Source organism: Aspergillus candidus (genome assembly GCF_002847045.1).
Source record: "Aspergillus candidus strain CBS 102.13 unplaced genomic scaffold BDW47scaffold_11, whole genome shotgun sequence".
NCBI lineage: Eukaryota > Fungi > Ascomycota > Eurotiomycetes > Eurotiales > Aspergillaceae > Aspergillus > Aspergillus candidus.
The window spans coordinates 104275-130062 of NW_020194016.1; the positions used below are offsets into that span (position 1 = coordinate 104275).

The 25788-nt window shown below is 48.9% G+C and overlaps 13 protein-coding genes across 13 annotated transcripts in view; 7 read left to right on the forward strand and 6 right to left on the reverse strand.

Moving 5' to 3' along the window:
* The window catches only part of BDW47DRAFT_116285 (WD40 repeat domain-containing protein), a gene marked incomplete at both ends in the record, with an annotated part of 1899 nt that extends 1820 nt beyond the window's left edge, over positions 1-79 (forward strand). Inside the window, one exon of the mRNA XM_024814904.1 lies at positions 43-79. Coding sequence (XP_024673779.1) covers positions 43-79 — 37 coding nt within the window. The remainder of the gene's footprint in view (positions 1-42) is intronic.
* A 2114-nt stretch (positions 80-2193) lies between these two features.
* Positions 2194-2890, reverse strand: BDW47DRAFT_102375 (uncharacterized protein). Its single transcript, XM_024811858.1, has 3 exons — positions 2584-2890; positions 2475-2520; positions 2194-2425 (listed from the first exon to the last, which is right to left on the reverse strand). Exons 1-3 carry the CDS (start codon positions 2713-2715, stop codon positions 2376-2378), a joined length of 228 nt encoding a protein of 75 aa, XP_024673780.1. The 5' UTR covers positions 2716-2890; the 3' UTR covers positions 2194-2375.
* A 1107-nt stretch (positions 2891-3997) lies between these two features.
* BDW47DRAFT_102376 (uncharacterized protein) lies at positions 3998-6088 on the reverse strand. The gene is made up of 4 exons (XM_024811859.1): positions 5211-6088; positions 5005-5140; positions 4796-4929; positions 3998-4745 (listed from the first exon to the last, which is right to left on the reverse strand). Exons 1-4 carry the CDS (start codon positions 5356-5358, stop codon positions 4222-4224), a joined length of 942 nt encoding a protein of 313 aa, XP_024673781.1. The 5' UTR covers positions 5359-6088; the 3' UTR covers positions 3998-4221.
* Positions 6089-6301: 213 nt separating this feature from the next.
* On the forward strand, positions 6302-7800 carry BDW47DRAFT_102377 (glycosyltransferase family 32 protein). The gene has a single exon (XM_024811860.1). The coding sequence runs from the start codon at positions 6464-6466 to the stop codon at positions 7646-7648; it is 1185 nt and encodes a 394-aa protein (XP_024673782.1). The 5' UTR covers positions 6302-6463; the 3' UTR covers positions 7649-7800.
* Positions 7801-8099: 299 nt separating this feature from the next.
* On the forward strand, positions 8100-10214 carry lys9 (saccharopine dehydrogenase (NADP+, L-glutamate-forming)). Its single transcript, XM_024819808.1, has 11 exons — positions 8100-8147; positions 8207-8568; positions 8633-8653; positions 8704-8827; positions 8885-8967; positions 9023-9061; positions 9125-9209; positions 9263-9521; positions 9590-9678; positions 9743-9974; positions 10039-10214. The coding sequence occupies exons 1-11, from the start codon at positions 8134-8136 to the stop codon at positions 10075-10077; spliced, it is 1347 nt and encodes a 448-aa protein (XP_024673783.1). The 5' UTR covers positions 8100-8133; the 3' UTR covers positions 10078-10214.
* Positions 10215-10284: 70 nt separating this feature from the next.
* On the reverse strand, positions 10285-13143 carry BDW47DRAFT_7727 (uncharacterized protein). Its single transcript, XM_024819816.1, has 4 exons — positions 12542-13143; positions 12061-12479; positions 11215-11998; positions 10285-11126 (listed from the first exon to the last, which is right to left on the reverse strand). The coding sequence occupies exons 1-4, from the start codon at positions 12729-12731 to the stop codon at positions 10393-10395; spliced, it is 2127 nt and encodes a 708-aa protein (XP_024673784.1). The 5' UTR covers positions 12732-13143; the 3' UTR covers positions 10285-10392.
* Positions 13144-14723: 1580 nt separating this feature from the next.
* Positions 14724-15045, reverse strand: BDW47DRAFT_102381 (uncharacterized protein). Its single transcript, XM_024811861.1, has one exon. It carries the CDS (start codon positions 14975-14977, stop codon positions 14810-14812), a length of 168 nt encoding a protein of 55 aa, XP_024673786.1. The 5' UTR covers positions 14978-15045; the 3' UTR covers positions 14724-14809.
* Positions 14724-16686, forward strand: BDW47DRAFT_7760 (putative integral membrane protein Pth11-like). Its single transcript, XM_024819822.1, has 6 exons — positions 14724-15326; positions 15387-15423; positions 15475-15542; positions 15594-15967; positions 16024-16094; positions 16155-16686. The coding sequence occupies exons 1-6, from the start codon at positions 15129-15131 to the stop codon at positions 16409-16411; spliced, it is 1005 nt and encodes a 334-aa protein (XP_024673785.1). The 5' UTR covers positions 14724-15128; the 3' UTR covers positions 16412-16686.
* Positions 16687-16887: 201 nt separating this feature from the next.
* BDW47DRAFT_124108 (uncharacterized protein) lies at positions 16888-17481 on the reverse strand (the record flags this gene model as incomplete). Its single annotated transcript, XM_024816189.1, has 1 exon — positions 16888-17481. The coding sequence occupies one exon, from the start codon at positions 17479-17481 to the stop codon at positions 16888-16890; it is 594 nt and encodes a 197-aa protein (XP_024673787.1).
* A 1227-nt stretch (positions 17482-18708) lies between these two features.
* On the reverse strand, positions 18709-20135 carry BDW47DRAFT_102385 (40S ribosomal protein eS17). Its single transcript, XM_024811862.1, has 4 exons — positions 19939-20135; positions 19850-19872; positions 19547-19724; positions 18709-19478 (listed from the first exon to the last, which is right to left on the reverse strand). Exons 1-4 carry the CDS (start codon positions 20083-20085, stop codon positions 19401-19403), a joined length of 426 nt encoding a protein of 141 aa, XP_024673788.1. The 5' UTR covers positions 20086-20135; the 3' UTR covers positions 18709-19400.
* A 722-nt stretch (positions 20136-20857) lies between these two features.
* Positions 20858-21622, forward strand: BDW47DRAFT_116291 (ADP-ribosylation factor family protein; the record flags this gene model as incomplete). The annotated part of the gene is made up of 4 exons (XM_024814905.1): positions 20858-20932; positions 20997-21053; positions 21087-21170; positions 21233-21622. The coding sequence occupies 4 exons, from the start codon at positions 20858-20860 to the stop codon at positions 21620-21622; spliced, it is 606 nt and encodes a 201-aa protein (XP_024673789.1).
* Positions 21623-22203: 581 nt separating this feature from the next.
* On the forward strand, positions 22204-22947 carry BDW47DRAFT_124110 (N-terminal protein methyltransferase; the record flags this gene model as incomplete). The annotated part of the gene is made up of 1 exon (XM_024816190.1): positions 22204-22947. One exon carries the CDS (start codon positions 22204-22206, stop codon positions 22945-22947), a length of 744 nt encoding a protein of 247 aa, XP_024673790.1.
* A 900-nt stretch (positions 22948-23847) lies between these two features.
* BDW47DRAFT_102392 (VOC family protein) lies at positions 23848-24824 on the forward strand. Its single transcript, XM_024811863.1, has 3 exons — positions 23848-24088; positions 24149-24291; positions 24348-24824. Exons 1-3 carry the CDS (start codon positions 23872-23874, stop codon positions 24381-24383), a joined length of 396 nt encoding a protein of 131 aa, XP_024673791.1. The 5' UTR covers positions 23848-23871; the 3' UTR covers positions 24384-24824.
* The last annotated feature ends 964 nt before the right edge of the window (positions 24825-25788 follow it).

Below are 25788 nucleotides of genomic sequence, written 5' to 3' on the forward strand. Positions count from 1 at the left end.
TATTACTTGATAAGGGGGCTGATCTGAATCTCATGGATAAAGAAACACTCCTATCAGTGGCGGTCAATCATGGGCATGAGAAAGTAGTCCAGTTATTACTTGATAAGGGGGCTGATCTCAATCCAATGAATGAAAACACACCACTATCAGCGGCAGTGAAAGGGAATTGTGAGAATGTGGTGCGAATATTACTTGATGGGGGAGCTGATCCAAATCCAAAGTATGGAGAAGCACCACTATTATGGGCAGCAAGACACGGACATTCGAATGTGGTCCAGCTATTACTTGATAAAGGTGCTAATTTAAACCCAAAGGATAAACAAACACCACTATCATGGGCGGCAAGAAATGGACATCAGGATACGGTCCGGCTATTGCTCAAAGGAGGTGCTACACTGCATCCAAAGAGTGAACTGACGCCACTATCATGGGCAGCAAGAAATGGACATCAGGATACGGTCCGGATATTACTCAAAGAAGGTGCTACTCTACATCCAAAGGGTGAACAGACACCACTATCATGGGCAGCAAGAAATGGACATGAGAATGTGGTTTGGCTGTTACTATATTATGGTGCTGATCCAAACTTAACGAACGGAACAGATCAAGCACCACTATCATGGGCCGCAAGGACTGGACATGAAAATATGGTCCAGCTATTACTGAAGAGTGGTGCTTATCCAAATCCAATAGATGGAACGGGTCAAACACCACTATCATGGGCAGTCAGAAATCAACATGAGAGTGTGGTTCGACTGTTAGTTGAAGGTGGCGCTGATCCAGACTTGATAAATGAAACGGACGAAATACCAAAATCTTGAATAGCAAGGAATGGCCGTGAGACAGCGGTCCAGCAGTTGAGAAATACAGCCCAACATCAAGAATGGACAGTACAGTTGGCGGACATGGAGTGTACTGTGGAAGCAGCTGTAAGGAGTCAAACATACGGTCTGATTATGAAAATACTGACTTTTTGCCATTCTTCATATCCTGTAGATTGAAGATTTATTATGCACTCCGTACCTTTCGGCCTTGTTCTATACTCCATCAATTCCATCGTTTTTGGCCATTTCCATCGATCCTTGCTCGCAGCTATCGTGACTGTGCCCTATGGGGCTACCAGGTCTAAGCCGGCTTCCTTTGCCACCTTTTCTGGTCGATGCGTCTCTTCATTTGACGGCTTGAGTGGCAAAGGCCCACTTCAGTAAAGGAGGTGCTCTTCGAATCGCCTCGCGAGACGGACAAGAACGGAACTCCCAAGGCGGCAAATCGGCGGTGCATAAAAGGGTACCCACAGAGCTCACAAGTGTCTAGATATCTTTTGTAGCCGAGTGGTATTCTTTGCGACAGGAGCATACTCGGAGCACAGAGTGGAAGACCCAAATGGGACACATCGTGGGGTTGCCAGGTGATTCCAGTTCGGCGTCGTCAGTTCCGTTATGTCGTCGAGTTTGAGCGGTTGCGATGGCAGCTTGGGCTTATCTCAATAGGACGCTGCCGTTTACATAATATCCATCTTCTGGTTCAGTTGGTCCCCGGCCCTGGTTGAGCTCGTGTGGGTTCAGAAACATAATCAAGACTGGTTGTAGTATTTGAAATGTAGGTATTGGCCGTATTGACCGTCATGTTGGTCCGCGAGCTTCACATCTCACTGCTAGCTTCCCCGTAGAGAAAGGATCAGACGGTATGCATGGTCAGACCCTGGAGCGTATGAGCCATAAGAATGCAATTAAATAAGAGCAACATGCTACATGTGGTACGATAAGTATACTGTAATTTCAGCTGCAGCTAACCTCAAGCATACGAATATACAGGGGATATTTGGTGCTGAGCTGGTCCTATAGTGAATTTTTGGGGTTATTCAGTCACTGCAAGAGGTCGGCTAGTCAGATAAACGCCAAACATTCACGTTCCTGCATGTTTTGTGGATTGTCATCATTCCACAGATTACACAAACATCATTTCATTAAGTCATTCTTATGGACTCATTTAGTCTTTCTCGTGTTCTCCAGTTCTAACAACTTATAATGCAGGATGTCAAATTTACTATTCTCTGAATCCAATCCTGCTAACATTATTGATTCAAAGAGAGCCCCGCCTGAACTAATTCATCTTTGCTGACTGCATTCCAGATAATCCCAAAACTTAGAGTAAGCTGTACGGGCTATTTCAAGGCAATAAGCAAACATAATCTCTGATTCCAAAAAGTTACAGCATATCTATCTCAAATTCAGCAATGGAAAATGATTGATCAAGATGCGTGAAGCCCATAAGCCTTCGCACCCGCATGAAGACATGAAAACCTATACCGGAACAGGAAGAACATCACACACGGCCATATATAACCTCCCAGATACCAGTGGTTGCAAAAAAACCTACTTCTTGCGGCATCCACCTTTGCAGGCACATCCAAAGGCATTGCAAGCTGCGGATATCAGTAGGTAATCATTTACAGATAGGCAAAAGAGACTCACGGCCCTTGCCACAAAAAGGAGTGCCAGCCGTGCCATCAGCACACCACTATTAAACATATTAGCAAATGGCGTTTCCCACTAGAATTGTATCAGTTGTTAGGCAGCCTACCCTGTGACCTTTACCTCCCTTGACGGTATGGCAGCAGTCCTGCGTTCTCTCGGGAGAATTAGGAGCTGGCTCGGCTGCCAGACCCGCGCCAATGAGGCAGAGCATGGTGACCGTGGTGTAGAGGAACTTCATCGTAACGGATTTTCTGAAGGTTGACTAGCTGAATCAGGGGGTAATAACAAGTAAACAGATGATGGGTATGCTGTTAAAGAGAGCTATGATAGCTGGGAATCAAGTGGATTTTATACCTCTGATCATCAATGGCAGGCACCATAATGTGAACAGACCTCATCAGGGAGGAGTGACAAATGCCGGATTACACCCCCTGGCTACATATTACTGGATCCTTGCATTCTAAACAATTCCCTTTTGAAGATTTGGCCGGGATTGAATCACTTGTCAGGTCAAATACTGAGATACTGCGGTCAAGACTGAAACCTGTCGGCGGTGTAGTGTTTGCATTCCTTCAGCCACTGCACCAAAAGCCGAATAGGCATTTGATCGAACTTGATATGACTGATATTCAACACATCTCAACTCAATTGGGCTGCCAAGATATCAAGTAACCAGTTAGAGGGTATATCGCGGGAATGCTCCAGCCCCTTGCTGTATAGCATTGTGAAAATTGGCAGTTTCCAATTCGAGTAATGAGAAGCGCTTTCTTGTTATCTTGGCACATTCCGATTTACCTAATAAATGGCATCTACATTTGAGTACCTCGTTACACTCAGAAGAGCTTAATGAGGGCGGGGAGAATCAGATAACACGAGGAGTTGGAATGTTGACATTCGCCAAGATCTCTTGGCGCAAGGAGGTGGAAGGCTTCAAGGCGGCACAGGAACGAAATAGAAATTGTAGTCACAAATGCCATCATAGAAAGAATGAGTCTTATTTAAGTCGATATAAACCTGACAAGGGAAGCTGTACTGATCGTCTATCTATCGTCTAGTCTGGGAGAAGCTGTGATATTGCTACACAATCATTTGTTTTAGAAGTCGTCTTTGAATAAAGCAGACTAGGCTACCTATTGTGCTCTGTTACCCTGTCTCGGGAGGTGAATGGGTCAAGAAAAGAGAGCATTTGCAAATGATAACCATGGATTTGCTTGTTATCCATATCTAGAAAGAGACTGACAGAATCCCTTGATGCACATCCAGGGGGGCCGAGTGTCCCATGCTGTAGATCTTGATAGTATGGAATGCTGGGTTTCACTCGAAAGTAGACTGGGATTGGGAGTTAGCATGCAAGAAATGACAGCCCAGTTCTGTTTTCTCCGTCGACGGTGTCTGGATATGACACCTTCGGGTATTATCATTTCCTGGATAGGAGTATCTTTTTAGTCATTACATCATGGGCCTAATGGTACAATGTTCTCAAGGATACAAGATCCGGCTATTGTTTGTTTCAAGTTTGAATTTAATCCTTTTAATTATTTTGAATATATACATCAACCCTAAGTATCTATTCCCATGTCTTACTGTCCCAGAGACTAATCACTAGTTTCCAAAGCATATCAGAAAGTAACAAAAAGCTATGCAATACATTTGCAAACCGATGCAAAAAAATTAATTATATACATAAAAGCATCTACACACACCGTCCGACTTCTTCTTCACATAGTAACCCAGGCCAACCCAGCTAGTGCTGATTACCAGAACTTAATTCATACACAGACGGACGACGACCAGTCGGGTCCATCTCGTAAGGAAATTGTTGCGGCTGCTTCAAGCCCGGCGCGCTCATCTCGTATGGAAACTGCTGCTGTTGCTTCATGACCGGCGGGCCCATGTACGGGTGATCGTGCGGCCATGCGACGCGGTCTCGCCGGTGTTTTCGTCGGTAGATGACCCAGACGACGATGCCGGCGAAGAAGGCGATCCCCGCGATTGGGCCTGCGACGGCGCCTGCGATCCACGCTTGGCTGGGTGGAGAGGGGTCTGGTTTTGAATTGGGTGGGTCGTCGGTGGGCTTATCTTCTGTGGATGTGGGCTTGGCTGCTGTGGGAGAGGCTTCTGAGGGAGATGGTTCTGTGGACTTGGTTTTGGTGGGCTTGTCTTCGGTGGGCTTGTCCTCGGTGGGCTTTGCGGTTTCCTTGGTGGTTGACGTAGTAGAGGCAGGTGATGCGGGCTGGGGCTTCGATTTTGTGGATGACTCTTCTGCTTCTATAAAAGATTAGATCTCCCGCAGAGTAAGCCGGGATGGGAACGTGTACCTGGCGTGGTGGTCGGTTCTGGTAGCTTGCGATACACTTGAAATGCGCTCCAATGCTCTGCGCAGAAGATATTACTGGCCGTTGGGCCTTTGAACGGTGCTGATTCATAGATTGTCATCGTCCGACATACGTTGCTAGATTCGGACAAACACGATTTGTGTTAGTGCTTGCTTGCATGGCTTGAACATGTTCGGGCGGCCGCAACTCACCAGGTACTGGTCTTGCCATTGTCGTACGTGATGGAGTTACTCTGACAGTCTGTCGCAACGGAGCATGGGTTCGTGGAGCACCCACGTGCATAGGACCCCGTTGTGCTCCAGAAGTCCGGGTCCGTCAGTGCCTGGGCTGGACGGCAGGGTTAGTCTCGTGGTTTTATACTTGGATCTCGACTGGGTGAAAAGGGAAAAGGTCTCACTCGTTGTGGGCCCAATGAACCATCCTATGAAATGGGGATCATATTGTACTGAGGTGGGCACGGGGTCGGCTCGGACTGTGATTGAAACCAGGAAACCATGAAGGAACAGTAACCACCCCGAAACAGACTTGAAAGGGCTGGAAGCCATCGACAATTTGCCCGTCCGGCCTCAGACTTTCTTTTCTTTGGGAAAGCGACGGGTTTGGTTGGATGGTTCTATGTCTTTAGATCTTCCACGGTCACACAACCCTCGAAGCCCTAAGAATAGGTATGTTTCCCCGCGAAAATACAACCCACGGCAAAGATAAGGATCACGGCAAGAAATAACACCCAAGGCAGAATAGGTCTCGCCGCAAAAAGAGATCCCACTGCGAAAATAGTTCTCAATACATAGAGCGAGGTTCGAGGAAGTTGGTATGTTTGCTTCGAGAGATTGCGCGAAGTTTCAAACCCAAGAGAGAGGACCAGCGCGTCCGGGCTGTGCGAGCGCATATATGCGCTGTGTCCCCAGCGCTGGCGCATGGCAAAAGGGGGGTTTGAGCAAACCCGACATTCTGGAAATTGTAATCCTTCGTGGTTTCGCAAGCCACCAGAGGTCGAACTTAACCATAGGGCATTGGGCTGAGCCTGAGACGACCGCTAAGATATGTTTAGCACAGAACCAGGTGGTGGACAGAGTGGGTCTAGATCCAATCGCTGACTGGAGATTGCCGCCGGCGCGATAAAGAGTACTTTCTGTCGCGATCAAAATAGATTGACAGGCCAAGTGCTGCAAGTACGCGCTGCTGTGAAAACGTCCGACTGCATCCACTTGTTGTGGTGAGATTATTCCCTGCGTGTCTGACCTCTCACAAGGCTTGATCGATCATCTTAACGCCGGAACCTTGACCCTGGTGGGTCTCCGGTCCATAAATGTCCACTCCAGGCGAACTCTCCGGAGGACTAACGTGAAACTAATTCGATCGGCTCGTTTGGTGTCCATCGAGGCTCTTGGCCCAACTGACTAATTTAGTCGGCGCTAAACTGAACGCCCAAGATTGGCTCTGTCCCCTGTCTCATCACAGGCCAGACAGACGCTTTGTGATGTGCCACCTCGCCTCGCGACTCGCCCCCTCAAGCTTTCTCTGTCTTGGTGTGAGAGAAGATGTCACTTGCACTTCCTGCTATTATATAGGTACCGCTGTATCCTAGTGGGTTCATTCGGATGTGAATGTCCCCCTCATTTTTGAATTTGATTCATCGACTGGTCTCAAATGGGCGGTCCTTCCATGATACCGGCCCCCCTCATGCAGACCGGGCGCTCCGTGCGTCTGGTCGTGGCTTTATCGCTTTCCTTCGTGATCCTGTACTCCTTTTATCTAGGATGGCCCCAGGTCCCATCTCAGGTTTTCTCGAGCAGCAAGGCTTCATCGCCCCCACCATCTGAAGCGACGCAGCCGGCGACCGGCGACGCAGACACATCGCCATGGTACAATGCAGACCCAACCCCCGACAGCCACTGGAGCAGCGACCCAAAGAGTCGACCCCCGAGCGCCGAACCCTCCGGCTATAACATCCCTGAGAAAGTGTGGCACTCGGCGAAATTCGACAACATCACGGACCAGCAGCGGGAATGGACCAACAGCTGGAAGGCGAAGAATCCGTCCTGTCGGCAGGAGTTGCTGAATGACGAGGCCGGCGCGGCGTTCGTCCGCTCCCACTACTACGAAACGCGACCGGACATCGTCGAGGTCTACGAGCAGATCCCGATCCCCATCTTTCGCGCGGATCTCCTCCGCTACCTGATTGTCCTCGCCGAGGGCGGCATCTGGAGCGACCTGGATGTCACATGCGAGAAGCCCATCGCCGACTGGGTGCCCGAGGAGCACAAGCGCGAGAAGATCAGCATGGTCGTGGGCATCGAGTGGGACTTTGAATGGCGGGGCCCAGATAAGCAGGTGGCGTCGCAGTTCTGCAACTGGGCGTTCATGGCGGAGCCGTGGTCGCGCCATCTCCTGATGGTCGTCAACTCGGTGGTCGACAAGTTGAAGGAGATTGCCCGCAACAACGGCGTCCCTGTCAGCGGCATCACTCTGGACATGCTGCCGGTGGACGTCGTGGACGTGACCGGGCCCAAGATCATGACCATCGCTATCCTGAAAAGTCTGGCCGAGATGCTGGGCAGACCGGTTGACGATCGCGATTTCGCCCACACCAAGACGCCTAAACTGGTTGGAGATGTCCTGGTCCTACCGGGCGCTGCGTTTGCCGCCCAGAACAACGGGTTCCCGCAAGACCAGGGGGATGTTTTTGTCTCTCACCATTACGAGGGTTCGTGGAAAGAGGCTGATGCAGCCGCCAAGGAGCGGAAAAAGCAGCAGCAGGAGCAGCAAAAACAACAGGAACAACAACAGGAACAACAACAGGGACAACAACAGGGGCAACCAACTACAGCGTAAGATATACCAGTCGCGAGCATTGGCGTTGTATTTATTCTTGTTATTTCTCTTCTTATCTATCTTTGTTGTTTGTTTAGGATGGGTTTTATTTTGTAGACATAGTATGGGTTTCATCTTGGTCACATTTCCCTTGATGATGTACAGATATCTTAATGAATATATTATCTGTTAATAAATATAGGAGTGATCTGTATACATTATCTTGACATATTCAGACTATTTTGTTCCCCATGGCTGTCAATCTTTGCCATCATCAAACCTCGCACATTTTGACAGACTCAATGGCATAAAACATTAGTCTGATGTAATCAATACATGTCTGTAAACGGCAGGCGGTGAGAAACAGATGATGAAATGCGAAGGATCCCCACGTGACATACCCCGCGGCCGCATTTGTTGTGCTTTTCCAGTCATCCGTCGACTCCGATTTCGCACCCACAGTCAATCTCTCTCCATTCCCAATTCCAACTATCCTAACCTGCAAAATGTCGCCCTACAAGTATGATCTAACCCCTCCGACAGACTTGAAGCCTCATGCTGACCACCTATCCTCTCTAGAGTGCTGATGCTGGGTGCGGGGTTCGTCACCCGACCCACGCTCGATATCCTCTCCGAGTCCGGTGTCGCCGTCACCGTGGCCTGCCGGACCCTGGAGTCCGCCAGGGCCCTGTCGGCCGGCGTTAAGAATGCCACTCCCATCTCGCTGGATGTGACCAACGACCAGGCTCTGGATGCTGAGCTCGCCAAGCATGACCTCGTCATCAGCTTGATCCCCTACACTTTCCACGCCGTCGTCATCAAGTCCGCTATCCGCACCAAGAAGCATGTTGTCACTACCTCTTATGTCTCTCCTGCTATGCTGGAGCTGGATGAGGAGTGCAAGAAGGCTGGTATCACTGTTATGAACGAGATTGGTCTGGGTAAGTGGTCTAGTCTAGTCCGGCGGTTTCTCGTCCGAGTATTGACTAATTGTGATTTATACAGATCCCGGCATTGATCACCTCTGTAAGGATTTCATCAGGACTTGAAATTTACCACCAGACTGATTAGGATAGACGCTGTCAAGACCATTGAAGAGGTCCACGCCGAAGGTGGAAAGATCACCTCGTTCCTGTCGTACTGTGGTGGTCTGCCCGCCCCCGAGAGCTCCGGTAACCCTCTCGGCTACAAGTTCTCTTGGTACGATTCCTGTATATCACACACTTGTCACTTGATGATACTGACTGTACGGTGAAGGTCTCCCCGCGGTGTCCTGCTCGCATTGAGAAACGCCGCGAGCTTCTACAAGGATGGCAAGGTTGTCAACGTCGCTGGTCCGGGTAAGGAGCGCAGTTGCTCGCTATCTTGCAGAAAGTGAATGCTGACATTATTCAGATCTGATGGCCACTGCCAAGCCCTACCACATCTACCCCGGTGAGTAGCCTCGAAGTTGAAAGGCGTGCACCAATTATAGTATGTCATACTGACGGATTTTAGGCTTCGCCACCGTTGCGTACCCCAACCGCGACTCCACCCCCTACAAGGAGCGCTACAACATCCCTGAGGCGCAGACCATCATCAGGTACAGTCACACCCCAGCTACTGAGTCCTATATAGGTGACTAACACCTATCAGAGGTACTCTGAGATACGCCGGCTTCCCTGAATTCATCAAGGTCCTTGTCGACATGGGCTTCCTCCAAGACACCGAGCAGGACTACTGGAAGACCCCCATCGCCTGGAAGGAGGCCACCCAGAAGCTCCTCGGTGCCTCGTCCTCGGATGAAGGTGAATTGCTCCGCGCCATTGCTTCCAAGACCTCTTTCAAGGACAACGAGCAGAGAGACCACATCCTGTCCGGCCTCCGGTGGATTGGAATCTTCTCCGATGAGAAGGTAAGCTTATTTTCTCTTTATCATCTGAAGAAGAGTTATGGGGCAACGAGCTAACGCAGTGGTTCAAGACCATCCCCCGCGGCAACCCCCTGGACACCCTCTGCGCCACCCTCGAAAAGAAGATGCAGTTCGGCGAAGGCGAGCGCGATATCGTCATGTAAGACCACTCCCTCCAGCAACAAAAAAAGAAAAAGAAAAAAAACACAACTAACACAGCCCAGCCTCCAACACAAGTTCGAAGTCGAGCTGAAGGACGGCACCAAGCAGACCCGTCTGTCCACTCTCGTCGAGTACGGTAGCACCGAGCCCACCGGCTACTCCGCCATGGCCAAGCTGGTCGGTATCCCCTGCGCCGTCGCCGTCAAGCAGGTCCTGAACGGTACCCTCTCCGAGAAGGGTGTTCTGGCGCCCATGAACGGCAAGATCAACGGGCCTCTTATGAAGGAGCTTAAGGTATGTCTTGCATTATCTTTTGTTTGGTTATTTAAGAATGAGATACTGACGTGGATTGTTCTAGGAGCAATACGGCATTGCCTGCAAGGAGGAGATCGTCTAAGCAATGATCTTACACTTGGAAAATATAAGCAGTGATCTTGGAATAAATATAAAAAACGGTTGATCATATAGAGCAAAATATAGACACGATCTTGGTACATCTATTCTCTGTAGCTACTACTTCTTTCTTCCTCGCTGGGCTCAAACCTTTCTGCTCATGCAGGATCAATCACATGGCGAGCCATTGAGACTGGTGTCCTAGTCTTGTCTGTCGTGCTAACATCGGACTTACTTCGGACTATCTACCAGTCTACTAGAAATCCTCAGCATAAACTCATCGCAATTATCGTACACATACGTTCACATATAATACACATCAATACATCACACCATAAGACCGACCGCGCGTAATTCCCGTGACTTCATCAGGAGTTCCAAACCCAGTTAGAGCAAGGCGACGCGAATCGGCTTCGTCATCGACAACATCACCACCACCACCACCACCAGACTCCGGCACAAGCCTCACCTGACTCCCATCACGGTCATCATTGGCTTCACTTCCAGACAGTTCTCGTTTCCGTTTCCGAAGCCCACTACCAGCCTCCGGCTTCGAGGACGAGGACGACGACGATGTCCCCAGCACGAACTCCCCAAACTGCACGGGAAGATCCTTCAACTTATTAGGGACGTTCGCTTCGCCCCCGAGACACCCGCCAGCAGCTAAGCGATCCACACTCGGACTCCCACGAGTCGTCATAAGAATCTGCAAGAAGCCGTGATCAGTCGCGGGGACGCCGTTCGTCCAGAGAGCCCACAGCCCCGCGACCAAGAACGGAAGGACGATAACCAAAGTCATGAAGTAGGGGATGACGAGCCGCTGGATGCGCGAAAAGTGGTACTGCTGGCGTGGGTCGTGGCGGGTGACGTTTGTGCGTGTTGTCCAGCGGTCGTATTTGATGATTGCGGATAGGGTGATGTTTAGGAGCATTTCGTTGAGGATGTTCTCGTTGAGTTTGAAGAGGCTCTTTGAGACGTAGGTTCCTTGGGAGAGGTTGAGGTTCCAGGCTATGAAGATTGGGGTGTAGTGGGCGATTGTGTTGTTTGCGTAGCCTATAGGTTGTCCATCAGTTAATGCTTTTTTCTTTTATAGAAAAAAGTAAGAACAAAGCAGGGGGGGTGGAAAGAAGAGAGAACATACCGTAGATACCATCGTCTGGGTCTGCATACCACCACCAGCAGTCCCTGCCTATAGCGTTTGCGTGCTTGTCGTCGCCTTTTTGAAATGTGGTCGAGTCGTATTTCCCTGTCAATTGCGAAAGCATAGCAACAGCCAGGGTCATGAGGTTCGCGTCACGGACCTTCTCAGTCACCGCCGGACCCCAGTCCCCGCCTTTGGAATGGTGGATCCACTCGTCGACGGACTTTCCAGCTGGAGGCGGCACCGTGTCTATCAGATCCACCAGCGGGTGCACAGATTTGGGGGTGGCTTTTGACGCGAGCCGATTATGGGTGTAGTTCTGGAAGACATCGTAGGTGACTCGGTGCGGGACACAGAGGAATGTTTCTCGTTTGTAATACAACATAGTTTCATCGTCATCTTGGTCGACGGCGGCTACGGAGACGAGATTGGTGAATCGAAATTTCGCGTCCTTGTCCGGTTGGTCGCCGTTCTCGTAACCCGATGCCCAGTGCGCGGTGTAAATGGGTTCCTCGATCGAAGTCATATTCAGGACAGGGCTGGTCTTGTTTGTGCAGCGCAGGTATGGCGCGTCGATCGTCATGTGGTAGGAGCACGACCCGCCACAGGGCGAGGGGCCGTTGAATACCTCGCCATTGACGATCGTGCCGAATGCGAGCTGCGACACGGAGGGTTTGGTCCATAGGCCATCCGGGTTGGGGGTTAGCGGGTAAATGCCCTCTGAGTCGGAGTTGACCAGCGCCAACGAGTTGTCCCGGAGGGCCTTGAAATCGCCATTCCACATCTTGAAGAATACACGTCAGTATCTTTTCACACCAATCCACCTATCTACCGGACAGGACTCACATCTGAAGGATTAAACGTCGGTACATCCGCCATGTCGGAGTGTACGTAGCTGGCACTGTCCAACGACAACGAACTGGGCGGGAACGCAGTAGCGATTGGGATCAGCCAGATTTGACAGGCGACGGCCACGAGCAACAATCCATGCCGTAGGACTTTCGGCTGAAAACCGAAAACGGGATTGCTCCGTAGGGTGTATAGTGTTTCAACGATGCCGAGCTTGATCGGTGCCAGCCGGACGAGTCGCCAGAAGTATTGTGTGAACACGGCAGCCAAGGTCGTGCGGATGCTGAAACTAAAAACGGTTGCCGCAATGGTTGCGAAGGTCATGATATGGGCTTGATCTGGGATGTCCGGGTCGTTCTCATACTTTCCGTCGAAATACTGAAAAGTCAACAAGTGTGCAATGGCAATCAGTAGGCCTATCGTTCCAATGAGATACGTTAGCATGCTGCCCCAGTCCCTCGGACCATATCACGCAAACCTAAAATATACGGGACCACCATCAAGGATGGGATCTGAGACCCGATGCCCCAGCGGCATTGCTGGGCGGAGTCATTGGCGGTGGCACCTTGGCCCACTCGGTGATACTGCTTGTTGCTCAGTGCTTCCTGGGACGTGTTGCCGTTTAAGTCTTCTAGTGGTATGTGGTGAAACTTTTGTGACGAGCGCATTTTGCCAGTTAGTATTAAGAATTAGGCCCATTAGGGCAAGCTCCACACCAGAAATTCATAGGAATTTACTCAAGCTCTCCTGACTGACGGGCCTCGCACGTCTTTATTTCTTCGATCAGTGCGGCTGAACTTTCCGTTTATCATAGGCTAGTAAATTGGCCAATTGTCCTGGCCGATCTTTATTGAACGAGTAAGCATTATACTCTGTACGGGCATGATAGGCAGGATGCTGCTCCGCATTGCCGTCGGCGTAAGGTGTGGGTGGGTCTGTTTTCTCTCCGTCCAATGGAGGTACCCTTTTGGTGCTTTATGATCCTCCGTCGATGTTAGCTTCAACCTACTTTTTGCGGTGTATGCTTTTGACAGGTGCGTGGCTCTGTTGAACGGCACATTGAAAACCGAGTCAGTAGTTTTGGTCACTGGCATCATTCCTAGACCTCTTGCTTAACCACAGGAGATGAAGCTGTCGTAAATCTCATATACTGAGATCAGTGGCTTATCGCGGCAACAACGCCTAGAGCATACGTGTTGCATCTGCGAACGGAGAATTGAATGAATTCCCGGTCTATCCGTACTAATCGAGCTTGCGGTAACAGTGACAACCAGATTTGGGGTGAGTATTGTTTTTCTGGGAACCAGACTTGCACCTGTAGAAATGCTTTTCAGGATATCCCTGACAAGAAATGCCGTCTAAATGATTGATTGCCACCGACCGCACAACTCTCAAGCGTTAACCAGCACTGAAGCTAAAAGCAAGAGTCGTTGCTGTCAACCGTTGTAAATTCAGATCCATGGTACTTGACAGAATGAACCAGGACCGATGCCATGATATTTCCGGAAGCCGCGTCTATTAGCCAGTGCCAAGGAGGAACTGAAGGGATGTCCAGAATTCAACTCGTATCAGTCGGGACAAAGTTAGAAGAGGGTATGGCTTTTAAAGAAACTTTCTACACCTTTAGGTGTAAGGCAGACGAAGTGAAATTGATGAAGTTTGTGACGGGCCTGACAAAAACTGACGATGTGAAGAAGTGTTGGAGGGAGAGATCAATTCCTCCAGGATGCAATCAACATAGTCAGTGACCGTCACCTGACTATCCACGCAACATCGGTTTTCTTGGACTGACTGCATCCATGCTTTTCCGTACAAACGTACTACTATGATTGACTTGGATACTATCGAACATGAGGAATTATTAGAACTAATTCTGATTAGCTTCTACGGGGCTTAACTCAATTATAAAGCCTAAATTAGCAGTATGTTCTAGAGCTGCCGACTCAGAAGGGGCACAACTATCGAGTCGTTAGTTTTCGATTGCAAACTCCAGATATAGAATACTAACCTCTCCTTATAATAAGATTTTATTTCCGTTAAGCTCGAGGGCGATTTGTTTGCTCGCTCACGAAGCATGTAAGTGGGATCCTGACCCAGCTTTCGCGATTGAAATTCAGCATCATTTATCGCGGGCGAAGGAAGTTACCCCTCGAGGAGTGTACGCCATATACACTGACCAAGCAGTCAAACTAGGCGAGTGGGATGTGGAGAGATAACAATGTTTGGCCATATGACAGGTCTTGAATCTGATGTATCATCTACGAGCGATCACCATGTACCTAGGTAGAATCCAGGTATTAGGGTTGCCAACCCTGCACATTTGAGTCAGTCGATAGTTCGGACACATCCCGTCGAAGCCTCTCTACAAGTAAGTTTATAATTAGACACTTGTTAATATGAAAACATGAGTCTCATCTTATGTAGGTGTCTAGATCCTGTACAGACCACATGGCGGCCCCAATCTGGCGCATAGCGTCACCTCCTTGCATGCATCTTACCCCAACGGTCCGTGTGCAAAGTCTCTGCGGGGCCGATTTCATTGTCCAAACGTCACTACAGGGCTATCCCCGATCGATGCAAGGTGACATACACAGATCAACAGCTGTCTGTCACATTCTATCCAGAATAATTATCCCGAAATTCGGAAGCCGCTAACAACTGCTATTTCAACGCCTAGGTAGACGGGCCCTGTTTCAATACATTTTCCATAGATCTAAATTATCTATCGACAACTGATATTGCTGCATCATCTCTGACGTCTACTAAGGACCTGATTGTCTCCCCTTACTCGAAGAACCAAGAACGACCTCGAGAATAAACTCCCGGGCTGAAGATCCGGGAAGCCATATGTGACCTGTAAAACCATGCAATCCAAACGGTTAAGGTTGAAGAAATGCGACAAGATAAACACCATTAGCGTGGCTGTCCAGCGAGCTCTTATACCTAACCGTGTCCAGCAATCTCAGAATTCCAAATACATGCGGCCAAAATAGCTATCCCCCAGTCAGGATCGAATTTTGCCTTTCTTCCCACTCTTATTCACTCTTTCAGGCGAAATCCATCAGATGTCTCTATCGCAGGTATCAGACGGCGGTGTCTCAGGTGATTTTGAGCACCCGAATGCCAACCTGCGTCGGGCCGTGATTGTCGCTCTTTATTTTGCATTTATTCTGTCAACTGTGTCAGTTGTTTTGCGTCTGGTGGCGAGACGAATCACAGGCACTGGGCTTTTGCTGGACGACTATCTAATTGTAGCGGCTTTGGTAAGACATAAACTGCTGCTTGCACAAGATGCATGTTGACCGTTGAAATCTATACGATAGCTCTTCAAGTATGGATGCTCAATCGGAGTCGTCGTCTGTAAGTGATCTATACTTTGAGATGATCCCAAATTAAGTCTTACCAGAGCAGTGCTCTTCAACGGCATGGGATCCCATATCACAACGATCCCACCCGAGAATCTCGAAGTCTACATGAAGGTTTGCACCTCTTGACATGGCTCAACTAGACCCCAAACTGAAGTGAAACAGATTGGATGGTCCAATCCATTCGTTTACACAACCTGCATCGCACTCATCAAATTGTCCGTCCTAGCCCTCTACAAGCGCCTCTTCACCACACAACGCATGTGCGTTGCCGTTAACGTAGTCGCCTCTTTCGTCATCCTCTGGACATTGAGTATTTACATTGTTGGGCTCCTGCAATGCCTCCCGGTGAACAAGTTTTGGAACCGTGAAATTGAAGGGACTTGCATTGACCCTGCCATGTTCTTCTATGGCATGCAGATCCCCAACATCCTTACCGATGCTGTCTTGCTAGTCATGCCACTGAAGCCGGTTTGGTCGCTGCGGGTTTCCACAAACCAGAGAATTCTTCTTTCCTTCGTTTTCCTCGTTGGTATCTTGTACATTCCCCTTCGTCACCCCTCGAACACCATACCATCTCTAATGTCAGCAACAGAACTTTGATTTTTGATATCATCCGACTGGTAGCCATGATCCAGTTTACCCACTCCGGTCCAGACATAACTTGTGCGTGTCCTCCTCCCCTATGGTATGCATACTTTTGTACAGAAGTACTGACAACCAAAGACAACCAAGTCCCCTTCGTCGTGTGGACCTGTATCGAAGCCGCGGTGGGAATCACCGCCGCCTGTCTCTCCAACCTGCGACCTCTCTTCCGGCTTGGCCAGCGAGATTTCTGGTCGCAGGCCCGTCAGTCAACGGGCCACTCGAAAGAGGAGCTCAACAAGTCGCAGGACCTATCGTTGGAGGGTAGTAGTATCGGGTATGTGCAGGGCGGCATCTATACTCGCCACAGTGTGTCTATCCAGCATGAAGAGGCTTGAGGTAATCGGATATCAGTGTTGACTAGGTTCTTTATTTATTTACTATTATATGATGAATTGGTGTGATAATGGTTGGAGACTTTCAGGTGGAAGTCTGGGACTCGGTGGTGCCGGTTGTTTAACACCTTCATTGTGTATAGTTATTGTTCTTTATTGTCATTATGGACTAATGTTTTTTGTATCAATCTCCTTTTGTATTTTTATTTGTTCCTGTTCCTTGACACTGAAAATACCAAATAATACGCCAAGAGAAGATACAGCATAACATTAACAAACTCGTTTCTATTATAGCGTCGTCACGTCTAGAATATTTGGGTCTTCACTTATGAGCGACCACCAGCCATGTACAATTTACTACTAGTTCAGGCTCAAGTATCAGACTCGAGATTTCAGATTAAACATGCAATGAAGCACCCATTCCGAGCATTATCTGTCTCTGTCTTGTCGTAAGTCACATACCATCCACCTAAAAAGCCCTACAACATAGCAATGGCACCCCTCTCCCTCTCCATCAAATCCTCGACCTGTTCCTTCGACGCCATAAGCATACACACCCTACTTTCTCTGTTCTCACCCTCATGGAAAAAACGCATACCCGCGGACTCCACGTCCCCCCACAGCCGTTGATACTCACCCTCCTCAAAATACAACGATTCCCCATCCGCAAATCCCATGAGAATCACTGCCGACGGCTCTCCTCTGCAGCAGGCACACCCTTGACCCTCGTAGCTGGGCTCTGTCGCCGTTCCGGCTGTGATGGCCGCTTTTCGAATGTCGTTGCTGCGCTCGTACAGTTCCAGGAAGAGCGGGTCGAGAGGAAGGTAGGATAGGCGGGTTGCGAAGGAGGCGTGCTCTGCCGTGCAGCGCCTGCCGGTTTGTAGGTATAGTCTGCCTAGTGAGTCTAGGTGGGCGATGCCGCTGTAGTTGTTGTGGGTAATGAGGCGGTCGGCGGTTGGGGAGACGGATGGAGTGAGGCCTGGGAAGAGACGTAGCATTTCTTGGATTGTTTCTTCCAAGGGAAGGCTGTCGAGGTGATCTATGTGAGCTTGGAGGTCTTGTGGCTGGGCCATGATGTCGCTGTGGGAGGCGCTTGTACAAAGGATACTGGATATGATGACTATGATGGGTTAGAAATAGGTGAGGTGAGGAAGTGAGGTTGTTGTAAAGACAAAAGATACGCGGGGTATTTTATAGCCTCGTCGCGTATGTTATTCACTGGCCCTGAATGACTCTTCCCCATTCATTCACTCCTCGCATGGATGCCTACAAGACCCCACCGAATACTCAATAGCTGCCTAGCTATCGCGAGCTGCGTGCATCTCAATCTACGGCTCATTCGACTGAGATTCTTTTCGGTCTGGCAGATCCGGTCGCTCATCACACCATGTATGGGATACCAGGTCATGAAACCACCATTCTTCTAATATCCTCAGATATTTCATACAGTTTCAGTAATCAATAACCCCGCAGATATAACAATGCTAATCTTGTTGCCGCACTTCTCCGTATATAGATGTTAGTCTTCCCTGGCGGATGTACTGTGGGTCGGTGCGCTCGCAAGAGGGACCGACAAAGTGGGGATCCGAATGAATCGGCCTTGTCATTGGGGTTAACTTACTAGCTTGGCTGGCTAATTAGGAGTGGGTTCTCAAAGTGGGTCCGGATTGTGTTGAGGAACAGATTATTCTTGGATTTGGTCCTGCATGGGGTACTGGTACTCTATGGTGGTCGCTGCGTTTCGCCACAAAACATACACAGGTTGGGCTCATGGGGGCTTGAGACGAGTGAAACTAATATGGAATTGACAGTGAAAATGTTGTTATCGTTTGTTGTAGATATACGGGATGATTATAATGGAAATTTGACCTGTAAACTGCTAGAAATCTCGTCGTACAACACGGGGATATATAGCTAATAGGGACTACGCTTTGATGACTTGACAGCCTATCAACCAAAAAAAAAAAAGCAAGACCTGGACTATTTCTGGTCTTTTTGGAGCTGTGAGATGTGTAATCGGCCAATATCAACTGACTTGTAGTGTTTTCCCAACATAAATTATTGTTTTGATGCTTCAAATCTTGCAACCATTCGCAACTTTAAAGCATGGTTATCATCATTGTCTTGAGCAATTTCATTGGTCCCCCACACAGTTTCTCTGGAATCAAAGAAGAGTCCTAAATGAGAATTGGCTGTGCATATCTTAAATTTAATAGATATAGTATGATTCTTGATAAATACATGAATGATCAATGAGATTCGTGAATACCCATGACGATACTAGGAGCGGCAGAATAAGGCGTGTTGGCTTCACCGCCCTTGAACGAGATGACATAATCGCACATTAAAGCCATAGATACACTAACCCGAAGTGGTTAGATGATAGGGCAAAAACCATACTGATGCCTCAGTTTCTAGGTATCGACTGTCTGGAATGCTGTATTGCTCCCGTTGATATGCTAGCTACGATGGATAAGCCAAGTCCGATAGCATCCTCTACATGGATACGAGCAGACATGGTTGCAAAGTGGAGGAGACAAGACACCATAGGTTGTCATCGTAAATGTATTCATGACATGGAGAGATCCAGCGGGTTGGATATTCCTCGACGGAGCCAGAGATCGTACTATTTGGCTCAACCCCGTGAATAGACCATCGTCAGTCGCGAGACAACAGCTGAGAGTCCATGATAGGTGCCGGTTTGTCGGACAGTTCTTCCACATAAAGGAGACGTCCACGCACATGCCTCCCGGATACGGCTTGAAAGACGGGGCTATTCATCGGCTGCGGAGAAGGACTGGCGTTTCATTTTCATGGCTCAAGATATGTCCTAATTCTACCTCCGCGAGCAAACATATGCTGAAATCTTGGACGCCATTACCCATCATAGAAAAGGAAGATCACCACCTCGCTGTTTTCCTCCATTCCAAATCCCACCCAATCATTTGCTAACCATCATCGCTCCATCTGCCACGCGCACTCACGTGCAAATTTAGCGGCCGAAACGGCGGGGGCGGTCGGCAACCTGCTGCTGGGAAACAGCCTGGATGTTGACGGGGATGGAGTCGAACTATATAGCAGTTAGCCAAACTGATCTGCCGGTGACCGAATCCTTGATGGAAATGTGCGTGCACGTACGCCAATGCTCTTCAGGAGATCCTTGGTGTCCTGATCAACATCGAGCTTGCCGGTCTCGCTGTTCTGGGTGAAGTCGAGAGCGGAGATCTCGGGGATGTACTGATCCTTGCGCTCACGCTCCTCCTCCTGAAGCTTGAAGGAGATACCGCGGACGGGGCCACGCTGGATACGGCGCATCCTGTTGTCGGGATTGGTTAGCGGTGGTCCTTCTTCGTTCCTTCCTTCATCGATATGGAATTGTGATTGGAGATGGTGTTCGTGTGGATGGATCAACGGGTGGGAAATTCATAGGAAAAATCATACAGGTGCGTGGTGTAACCGGCAATCTATCATTTTCCAAAGTCAGCCTTCTGTTGCTAAGTTGTCGCCCTGAGTCTCCCGTGGTGAATTACCTTGTTGCGCAGGCGCTTGCTGGCGATAATGGCGACCTCATCGCAGACCTTCTTGTTGACCTCGAAGTCCAGAGTGAGCTTGGGGTAGTAGCGCTCAATAACGACCTTGGCGGACCGCTTGACGGTCTTCGTGCGAACGCGACCCATGATGGCGAGGTGGTGGTTGTCGGGGAATCTGCGGTAGTATGTTCGAGATGGGAGAGGAGTATTTTTGGTGTGGTTGGAATTTCGCTGCCAAGCTCGCTTAATCTTTCGCTAGATAACACGTGAGTGGGGTCACCTGACTCTAGCCCCAGTGCGTCTTGCTTTATGATGATTAGTCATTTATGCCACACATGGATCAACCAGTAGCAGCCAGTAAGGCGGGCCGAACAGTATGCCGCTAACTGTTATACGTTAGTCAACTTTATACGTGCAACTTAAAACTTAACACGCGCCGACAACCCAATCTCAGCATCTTTGATGACAATCTCAAGGTTATAAGATGAACACAAGTGGCCGCAAACATGCATAGTCGAAATAGCATTTGGTAAAACTACGGCGTGGACACTCGTCGTCAGATCTCAGTATCGGGAACATTAAGTGAATCGTTCTGCATTGCTCTGATAGATCTTGAAATGAATGACATGTCCTGAATCCATACAAATTTCATTGTCTCATTCTTATAAGGCATTCGAAAAGACTTTTTGATCAAAATTCGAAGACTGCCCACTTTTTGGTAGTGTTTCGCCCAAGATAGAGTATATAGTATATGCGTATACTGCCTAATACGGAGTATCAGATAAGACTTTCTTTGAAGCGCCAGCCACCAAATCTCGCTCGTATTGTCATGTGACCATATCGTATTGGCATCGTCACAAGGCATCCATTCAATTAAAGCAACCCTCTCATCTATTCTCCGCTAATCACCACGGGCAAAATGGGAAGCTCATTATCAAGTATATGGCCCGGGGGTGCAGGCAAGAAAGGCTCCCGGGTAATTATGTGGGGGCCCGTATGTTTACCATCCCGGAGACCGTGAGCCTGGACCCACGAACTGACTTGCTTGCTCGATGTAGTGGTACTCTGGAAAGACTACATTTTTATACAACAGACTTTTGGTAGAATGCGCATCGGTGACCTTATACACACATGCTGATCGCATATAGGGCTGGGACAATATTACTCCGGTGTCTACGATAGGATTTAACGTCGAATCAGTAACATACGGGAACCAAGAACTCACTATTTGGGTATATAGATAACCATGGCGATTTCTTATCAAGACACCAGTCATTGATGCTTGGTCATTTAGGACGTGGGAGGTCGAGATAAGTTCCGGCCAGCGTGGAGGCAATACTTCTCCGATATCGACGCCATCATCTACATCGTCGACGCCACAGAAACAGACCGGCTAGACGCCGCAGCTTCCACACTGGAGTTTCTACTTGTTGACTTGAATGGGCGTCATGACAGGCCAAGCAGTGCCCCTGTTCTGGTATTTGCCAATAAGCAAGATCTGGATGGGGCGTTGTCCGCGGAGGAGGTATCAAAGGGGTTAAAATTAGGAGAAGTTCGTCACCGGAAATGGAAGGTTGTTGAGTCTTCCATAACACAGGGTTATGGTATCAGCGAAGGGATGAAATGGTTGATGGTTGGTGACCTTGCCTTCCTTGGCAGTTGCATGAAACTGATTGATGTTTGATGTCCAGGACGCACTTGAGTCCCCGGGATAGATAGCCTGGGTTTCTATCGAGATATCTATGTTCGTGTCCTGCGGCAGACTTGTCGCAGATAATTTGTCAGGGGTCTTATTGAAAGGCTGGTACCCCCATCGTAACATTTTATTATTTTCTTTCTTGGTCTGACGCCTTCAAACCCAAAGCTTGTCATATGCGGTGGACAAGAAAACTGCTATGTGAGGATTACATAAGGACCCAGGGACTGATGGGCTCAATCTGATAATGTCGGTAAAACAGAAGAATTATGAGAATGCTTGATGGTGCGCCGGCAAAATGTGAAAAGACCATTTCAAATCCACTGTCAAGCCGCACTATAGTATTCACCTTCTATGCCAAGTTGCCAACATCTCATCGGACGATCTAGTAGTTGGAAAATCCACAATTGCTTTAAACACCACGCACACCCATCCATCTGCCATCTAATCCAATCACACCACACCGCCTTGGACCCACCGTAAAACCTGCCAATGGACTCCAAATGAAAGGGCCGACAACAAAGAGGTCAAGAGGCACTCGTTACACCAAAAACGCCCCATTCATAACCATGTCTTTCGACCAATACACCACAGATTCCGACAACCAAGCAGAAGTCCCGCCTGATAGCTACATAGATCATGCCGCCTCCATCAAATACTGGAACGGGGTGCCCGCGACGTCAGGCGGCATGCTCGGTATGCTAGGCGACTACCCGTGGTACTCGCGCATCGACCTACGGGGGTCTCGGACGTTTCTCGCCAAGGCTCACCGGCTCGTGCCGTCCTGTAAGAAGGAGGGCAAGCTTCACCGGGGCGTCGATTGCGGGGCGGGCGTCGGGCGAATCACCGAGGGGTTCCTCGGCCAGGTCTGCGAGGTAATGGATGCCGTTGAGCCGGTGGAGAAGTTCGCGCGTGCGCTGAAAGAGCGTGTACCGAAAATGGAGTGCGCGGTTGAAGACGTCTACATTGTTGGTCTTGAGGGCTGGGTTCCGGAGAAGAAGTACGACTTGATCTGGATCCAGTTCTGCGTGGGGCATCTGACGGACGTGCAGTTGAGGGAGTGCTTTGTGCGCTGTAAAAATGCCTTGACGGAGACCGGGATGCTCGTGATTAAAGAGAACAACTCGACTGATGTGGACGGAGAAGACATCTACGATGAATTGGACAGCAGCGTTACCAGGACGGACGCCAAGTTACGGCAGCTGTTCAATGAAGCCGGGCTGAATTTGATTACGTCTGAGATCCAGGCGGGGTTTCCGAAGTCGTTCAATCTGTTCCCGGTCAAGATGTATGCCCTGCGCCCGAAGACTTGACCGGCTTTTTCTTTGGCAGCGATCAACCTTTACTCCGAACCTTGGCGGCGACTACATCAGATACGTGTTCATGACATGATCAACCACCAAATCCGGCTTGCTCCACGTTTTGAAGCTGTTTCAGTGTTTATATGCTCACAACACTACCATATCCACCCACCCATCAAGCGCTGCCCTAGGAACTGGCTGTGCAACCCTTTGTTACATGTGGCTCTGTTGACGAGTCAATGATCGGTTGCGATTTGGTACCATAAGATCAACAAAGGCGACGGGAGTCCAACAGCAATGACCAAATAATGAAGGAAGCGAAACGTTCTGTACATAAATGGTATACCCTGATGAGCTTTCTTCTCATGAGCGAAGGCCACCGAAAGACAATAGAAAAGGGTGAACGACAATTGCAAAGGTTCTCCTAGGCCAACCGAAGCACAACTTTACCCAAGGAAAGTGCCTATAGTTGTAGTATTACCAGGTTGGACTTGCCGGCAACAAAGCAACGCGCAGGAGCTTTGGATAAACGGGTGTGACGCAAGAGTACGCACGGGTCGGCTTCAATAAGGCGCAATTGTGTTACAATACATTCTTTTCATTCTTTCTTAGCATCAGTGATTCACCACGTGCCCTGATAGACAGACCCCTTGAGCAATCCCACCCGGTTTTATGGGTATCATCATCGATTTATACTCGGTGTTCGTCATTCTGACGCAAGTACGGAAACGGGATACTTGCCAGCCTTGGCGCCCGAGGCACCAAACAAGCGGAACCCTAATTCGGACGCATTGATTGATGTCATGCCATCGGGTCAAGGAACATCCCGGCTGAACCGATTAATCCTCTTATATAGTTTTCGGGGGCCCGTTCGCTCAATCTTTTAGAAAAGTAATTCGTGTCCACCTACGAGAAATTAATCCCTGATCCCCCGCCATGCCGTGCTCCAACATCGACCATGTGGAGATCTACGTCCCCGAGGACCAATTCGAGCACGTCATAGATTGGTACAAGGCCGCCCTGATGCCATTAAAATATCGGGAAGTGAAGCGATCGGCAACTCTCGCTGGGCTCGGTATCGCGGAGCCGAACTTTTGGATTAGGAAACGGGACGTGAAGAGCCCTGGGATGCATGTCGCGTTCATGGCACCAGGTAGGTAGTGATCTTCTGGGGAGATGGGGGGCGGGCACACTCAGTTGCTAACGTATCTAGATCATGAGACAGTATGGGCCTTCTACGACGCTGCGTTGGCGGTGGGTGGCGTGAGCAACGGCGCGCCTGGTTTGCGGCCGGAGAATAATGAGACGTATTTCGCTGCGTATGTGTTGGATCCTATGGGGAATAATATTGAAGTGGTAAGTATGCCCTTATATGTCGCGTTGGTATAGAGAGGAGAGTTAATGTGGTTTAGGTTGATCAAAGTTCGCATGAGGAGGAGTATCGCTAGGGTTTCTGTTTTGTACTCTAGCCAGGGACCGGTGATGTAAAAACGCTTCTATTCTCTGTCATCTAAGTCTAGACATTAGCTTAATTAATGCATGTTAGATCTATACAAAACCTGGTATCAACCTCGCGACCTAGGTCGATGATAGTCCTTGAGTTCTGATAACAGGACGGCGACTGTCAGATATCAGCACAATCTAGGGCAGGAGATCCATAACATCTTATGACCATGATAGACTAGAGAGGAGGAGAAGTATGCTTGAGAGGAAGTCAATGGCTTGTAGCTGACTCAATAAACTTTATGAGATTGATGAATGATATGATGGCAGGGGCTGAGATCAGGAGGCATGACTGGTAACCAAGACCAATCAGTCATAGACCATCCTCCAGTTAGTCAGATCAGTTCTCACGCCATCTCTCTCTCCATCTATTTTAATCACCATTGCCGAAGCTTAGCAACCTAATTCTTATACTTTTGCTAGATATAGTATCGCTTATGTCGTATGAATGACATGGCTATACACACTGCATCATCTATCGGCTAGAGTTGGAGAGATTGATCAGACTTCCTCTGTCTATATTCCCGATAACTACTACTGCGCGTTGATCTCTGCTAAGGGTTCCTATCGGTGTCATAACCAGACTAGCGCAAGGCATCATGTAATACTCATAAACAGAGAATGAAACCTCTCATAACATCCAAGATCTCAGGTGTATATCTAGCTTCGCCAAATAAGCAACCAAGGAAATAAAAGCCATGATGCACAACATTCTACATGAAGGGAAACAATAAGCTAAAGCACAGTCCGTCGCCGCTGGCCGATTCCGTCGATTTCTAGATAATTCAAAATCTCATTTCAGTACACACCCCATCGTCTTGGGGCTTGGATAATCCAGCCATCGACTGATTTGCTCCTAGAAGAACTTGAGTTTATGTTCTAATTGCCCCTTTATAAATCATTCATTAGAGAAGTTAAGTACATACGACCATAGGGTGTGGAGAACAGGGCTTCCCGTCCGCTCAGCCGTACTTAAGCCACACGCCGGCCGGTTAGTAGTATGGTGGGTGACCACATGCGAATCCCGGCTGTTGTATGTTTTTCTTTTTATATTGTTTTTTAAATCTGTGCATTGTTCTCGGGCGGAGGAGCTTGTCTCATTTTGAGACAGCGATTGTGCATCATTATCGGCCGACGTATGTAGACCGGCACCGTCATTACTAGTATTTTTCTAGAATACATGGGAAGTTCTAAACACATGGGTCCTGCACTTGCCGCGAATGCGTATTGTGATATTTTTGCATGCAACAACAAATCATAAAATTGACATAACAGTCGTGAGTAGTCGCTCCTAGAATTGGGAGCTTGTGGATGGAGAGAAGCTCGAATATAGTTCCTCAACAGTGAGAA

Bases quoted from the DNA above. Each gene is read 5' to 3' on its own strand.
- BDW47DRAFT_7727 (XM_024819816.1), bottom strand. From the start codon at position 12,731: ATGCGCTCGTCACAAAAGTTTCACCACATACCACTAGAAGACTTAAAC. The intron at 12,480-12,541 runs GTTTGCGTGATA...TTGGAACGATAG, and splicing joins GGTGGTCCCGTATATTTTAG to GCCTACTGATTGCCATTGCA. The intron at 11,127-11,214 runs GTATGTTCTCTC...GACAACCTATAG, and splicing joins CCCAGACGATGGTATCTACG to GCTACGCAAACAACACAATC.
- BDW47DRAFT_102381 (XM_024811861.1), bottom strand. From the start codon at position 14,977: ATGGTGTTTATCTTGTCGCATTTCTTCAACCTTAACCGTTTGGATTGC.
- BDW47DRAFT_102375 (XM_024811858.1), bottom strand. From the start codon at position 2,715: ATGAAGTTCCTCTACACCACGGTCACCATGCTCTGCCTCATTGGCGCG. The intron at 2,521-2,583 runs GTAGGCTGCCTA...TATGTTTAATAG, and splicing joins AGGGAGGTAAAGGTCACAGG to TGGTGTGCTGATGGCACGGC. The intron at 2,426-2,474 runs GTGAGTCTCTTT...TGATATCCGCAG, and splicing joins TCCTTTTTGTGGCAAGGGCC to CTTGCAATGCCTTTGGATGT.
- BDW47DRAFT_7760 (XM_024819822.1), top strand. From the start codon at position 15,129: ATGTCTCTATCGCAGGTATCAGACGGCGGTGTCTCAGGTGATTTTGAG. The intron at 15,424-15,474 runs GTAAGTGATCTA...TTACCAGAGCAG, and splicing joins CTCAATCGGAGTCGTCGTCT to TGCTCTTCAACGGCATGGGA. The intron at 16,095-16,154 runs GTGCGTGTCCTC...TGACAACCAAAG, and splicing joins CTCCGGTCCAGACATAACTT to ACAACCAAGTCCCCTTCGTC.
- BDW47DRAFT_102377 (XM_024811860.1), top strand. From the start codon at position 6,464: ATGGGCGGTCCTTCCATGATACCGGCCCCCCTCATGCAGACCGGGCGC.
- lys9 (XM_024819808.1), top strand. The intron at 8,569-8,632 runs GTAAGTGGTCTA...TGATTTATACAG, and splicing joins TATGAACGAGATTGGTCTGG to ATCCCGGCATTGATCACCTC. The intron at 9,679-9,742 runs GTAAGACCACTC...AACACAGCCCAG, and splicing joins GGCGAGCGCGATATCGTCAT to CCTCCAACACAAGTTCGAAG.
- BDW47DRAFT_102376 (XM_024811859.1), bottom strand. From the start codon at position 5,358: ATGGCTTCCAGCCCTTTCAAGTCTGTTTCGGGGTGGTTACTGTTCCTT. The intron at 5,141-5,210 runs GTGAGACCTTTT...CCTGCCGTCCAG, and splicing joins GTTCATTGGGCCCACAACGA to CCCAGGCACTGACGGACCCG. The intron at 4,746-4,795 runs GTACACGTTCCC...AATCTTTTATAG, and splicing joins AGAACCGACCACCACGCCAG to AAGCAGAAGAGTCATCCACA.
- BDW47DRAFT_102385 (XM_024811862.1), bottom strand. From the start codon at position 20,085: ATGGGTCGCGTTCGCACGAAGACCGTCAAGCGGTCCGCCAAGGTCGTT. The intron at 19,873-19,938 runs GTAATTCACCAC...GGAAAATGATAG, and splicing joins GCAAGCGCCTGCGCAACAAG to ATTGCCGGTTACACCACGCA. The intron at 19,479-19,546 runs GTACGTGCACGC...ACTGCTATATAG, and splicing joins ATCTCCTGAAGAGCATTGGC to TTCGACTCCATCCCCGTCAA.
- BDW47DRAFT_102392 (XM_024811863.1), top strand. From the start codon at position 23,872: ATGCCGTGCTCCAACATCGACCATGTGGAGATCTACGTCCCCGAGGAC. The intron at 24,089-24,148 runs GTAGGTAGTGAT...TAACGTATCTAG, and splicing joins TGTCGCGTTCATGGCACCAG to ATCATGAGACAGTATGGGCC. The intron at 24,292-24,347 runs GTAAGTATGCCC...AATGTGGTTTAG, and splicing joins TGGGGAATAATATTGAAGTG to GTTGATCAAAGTTCGCATGA.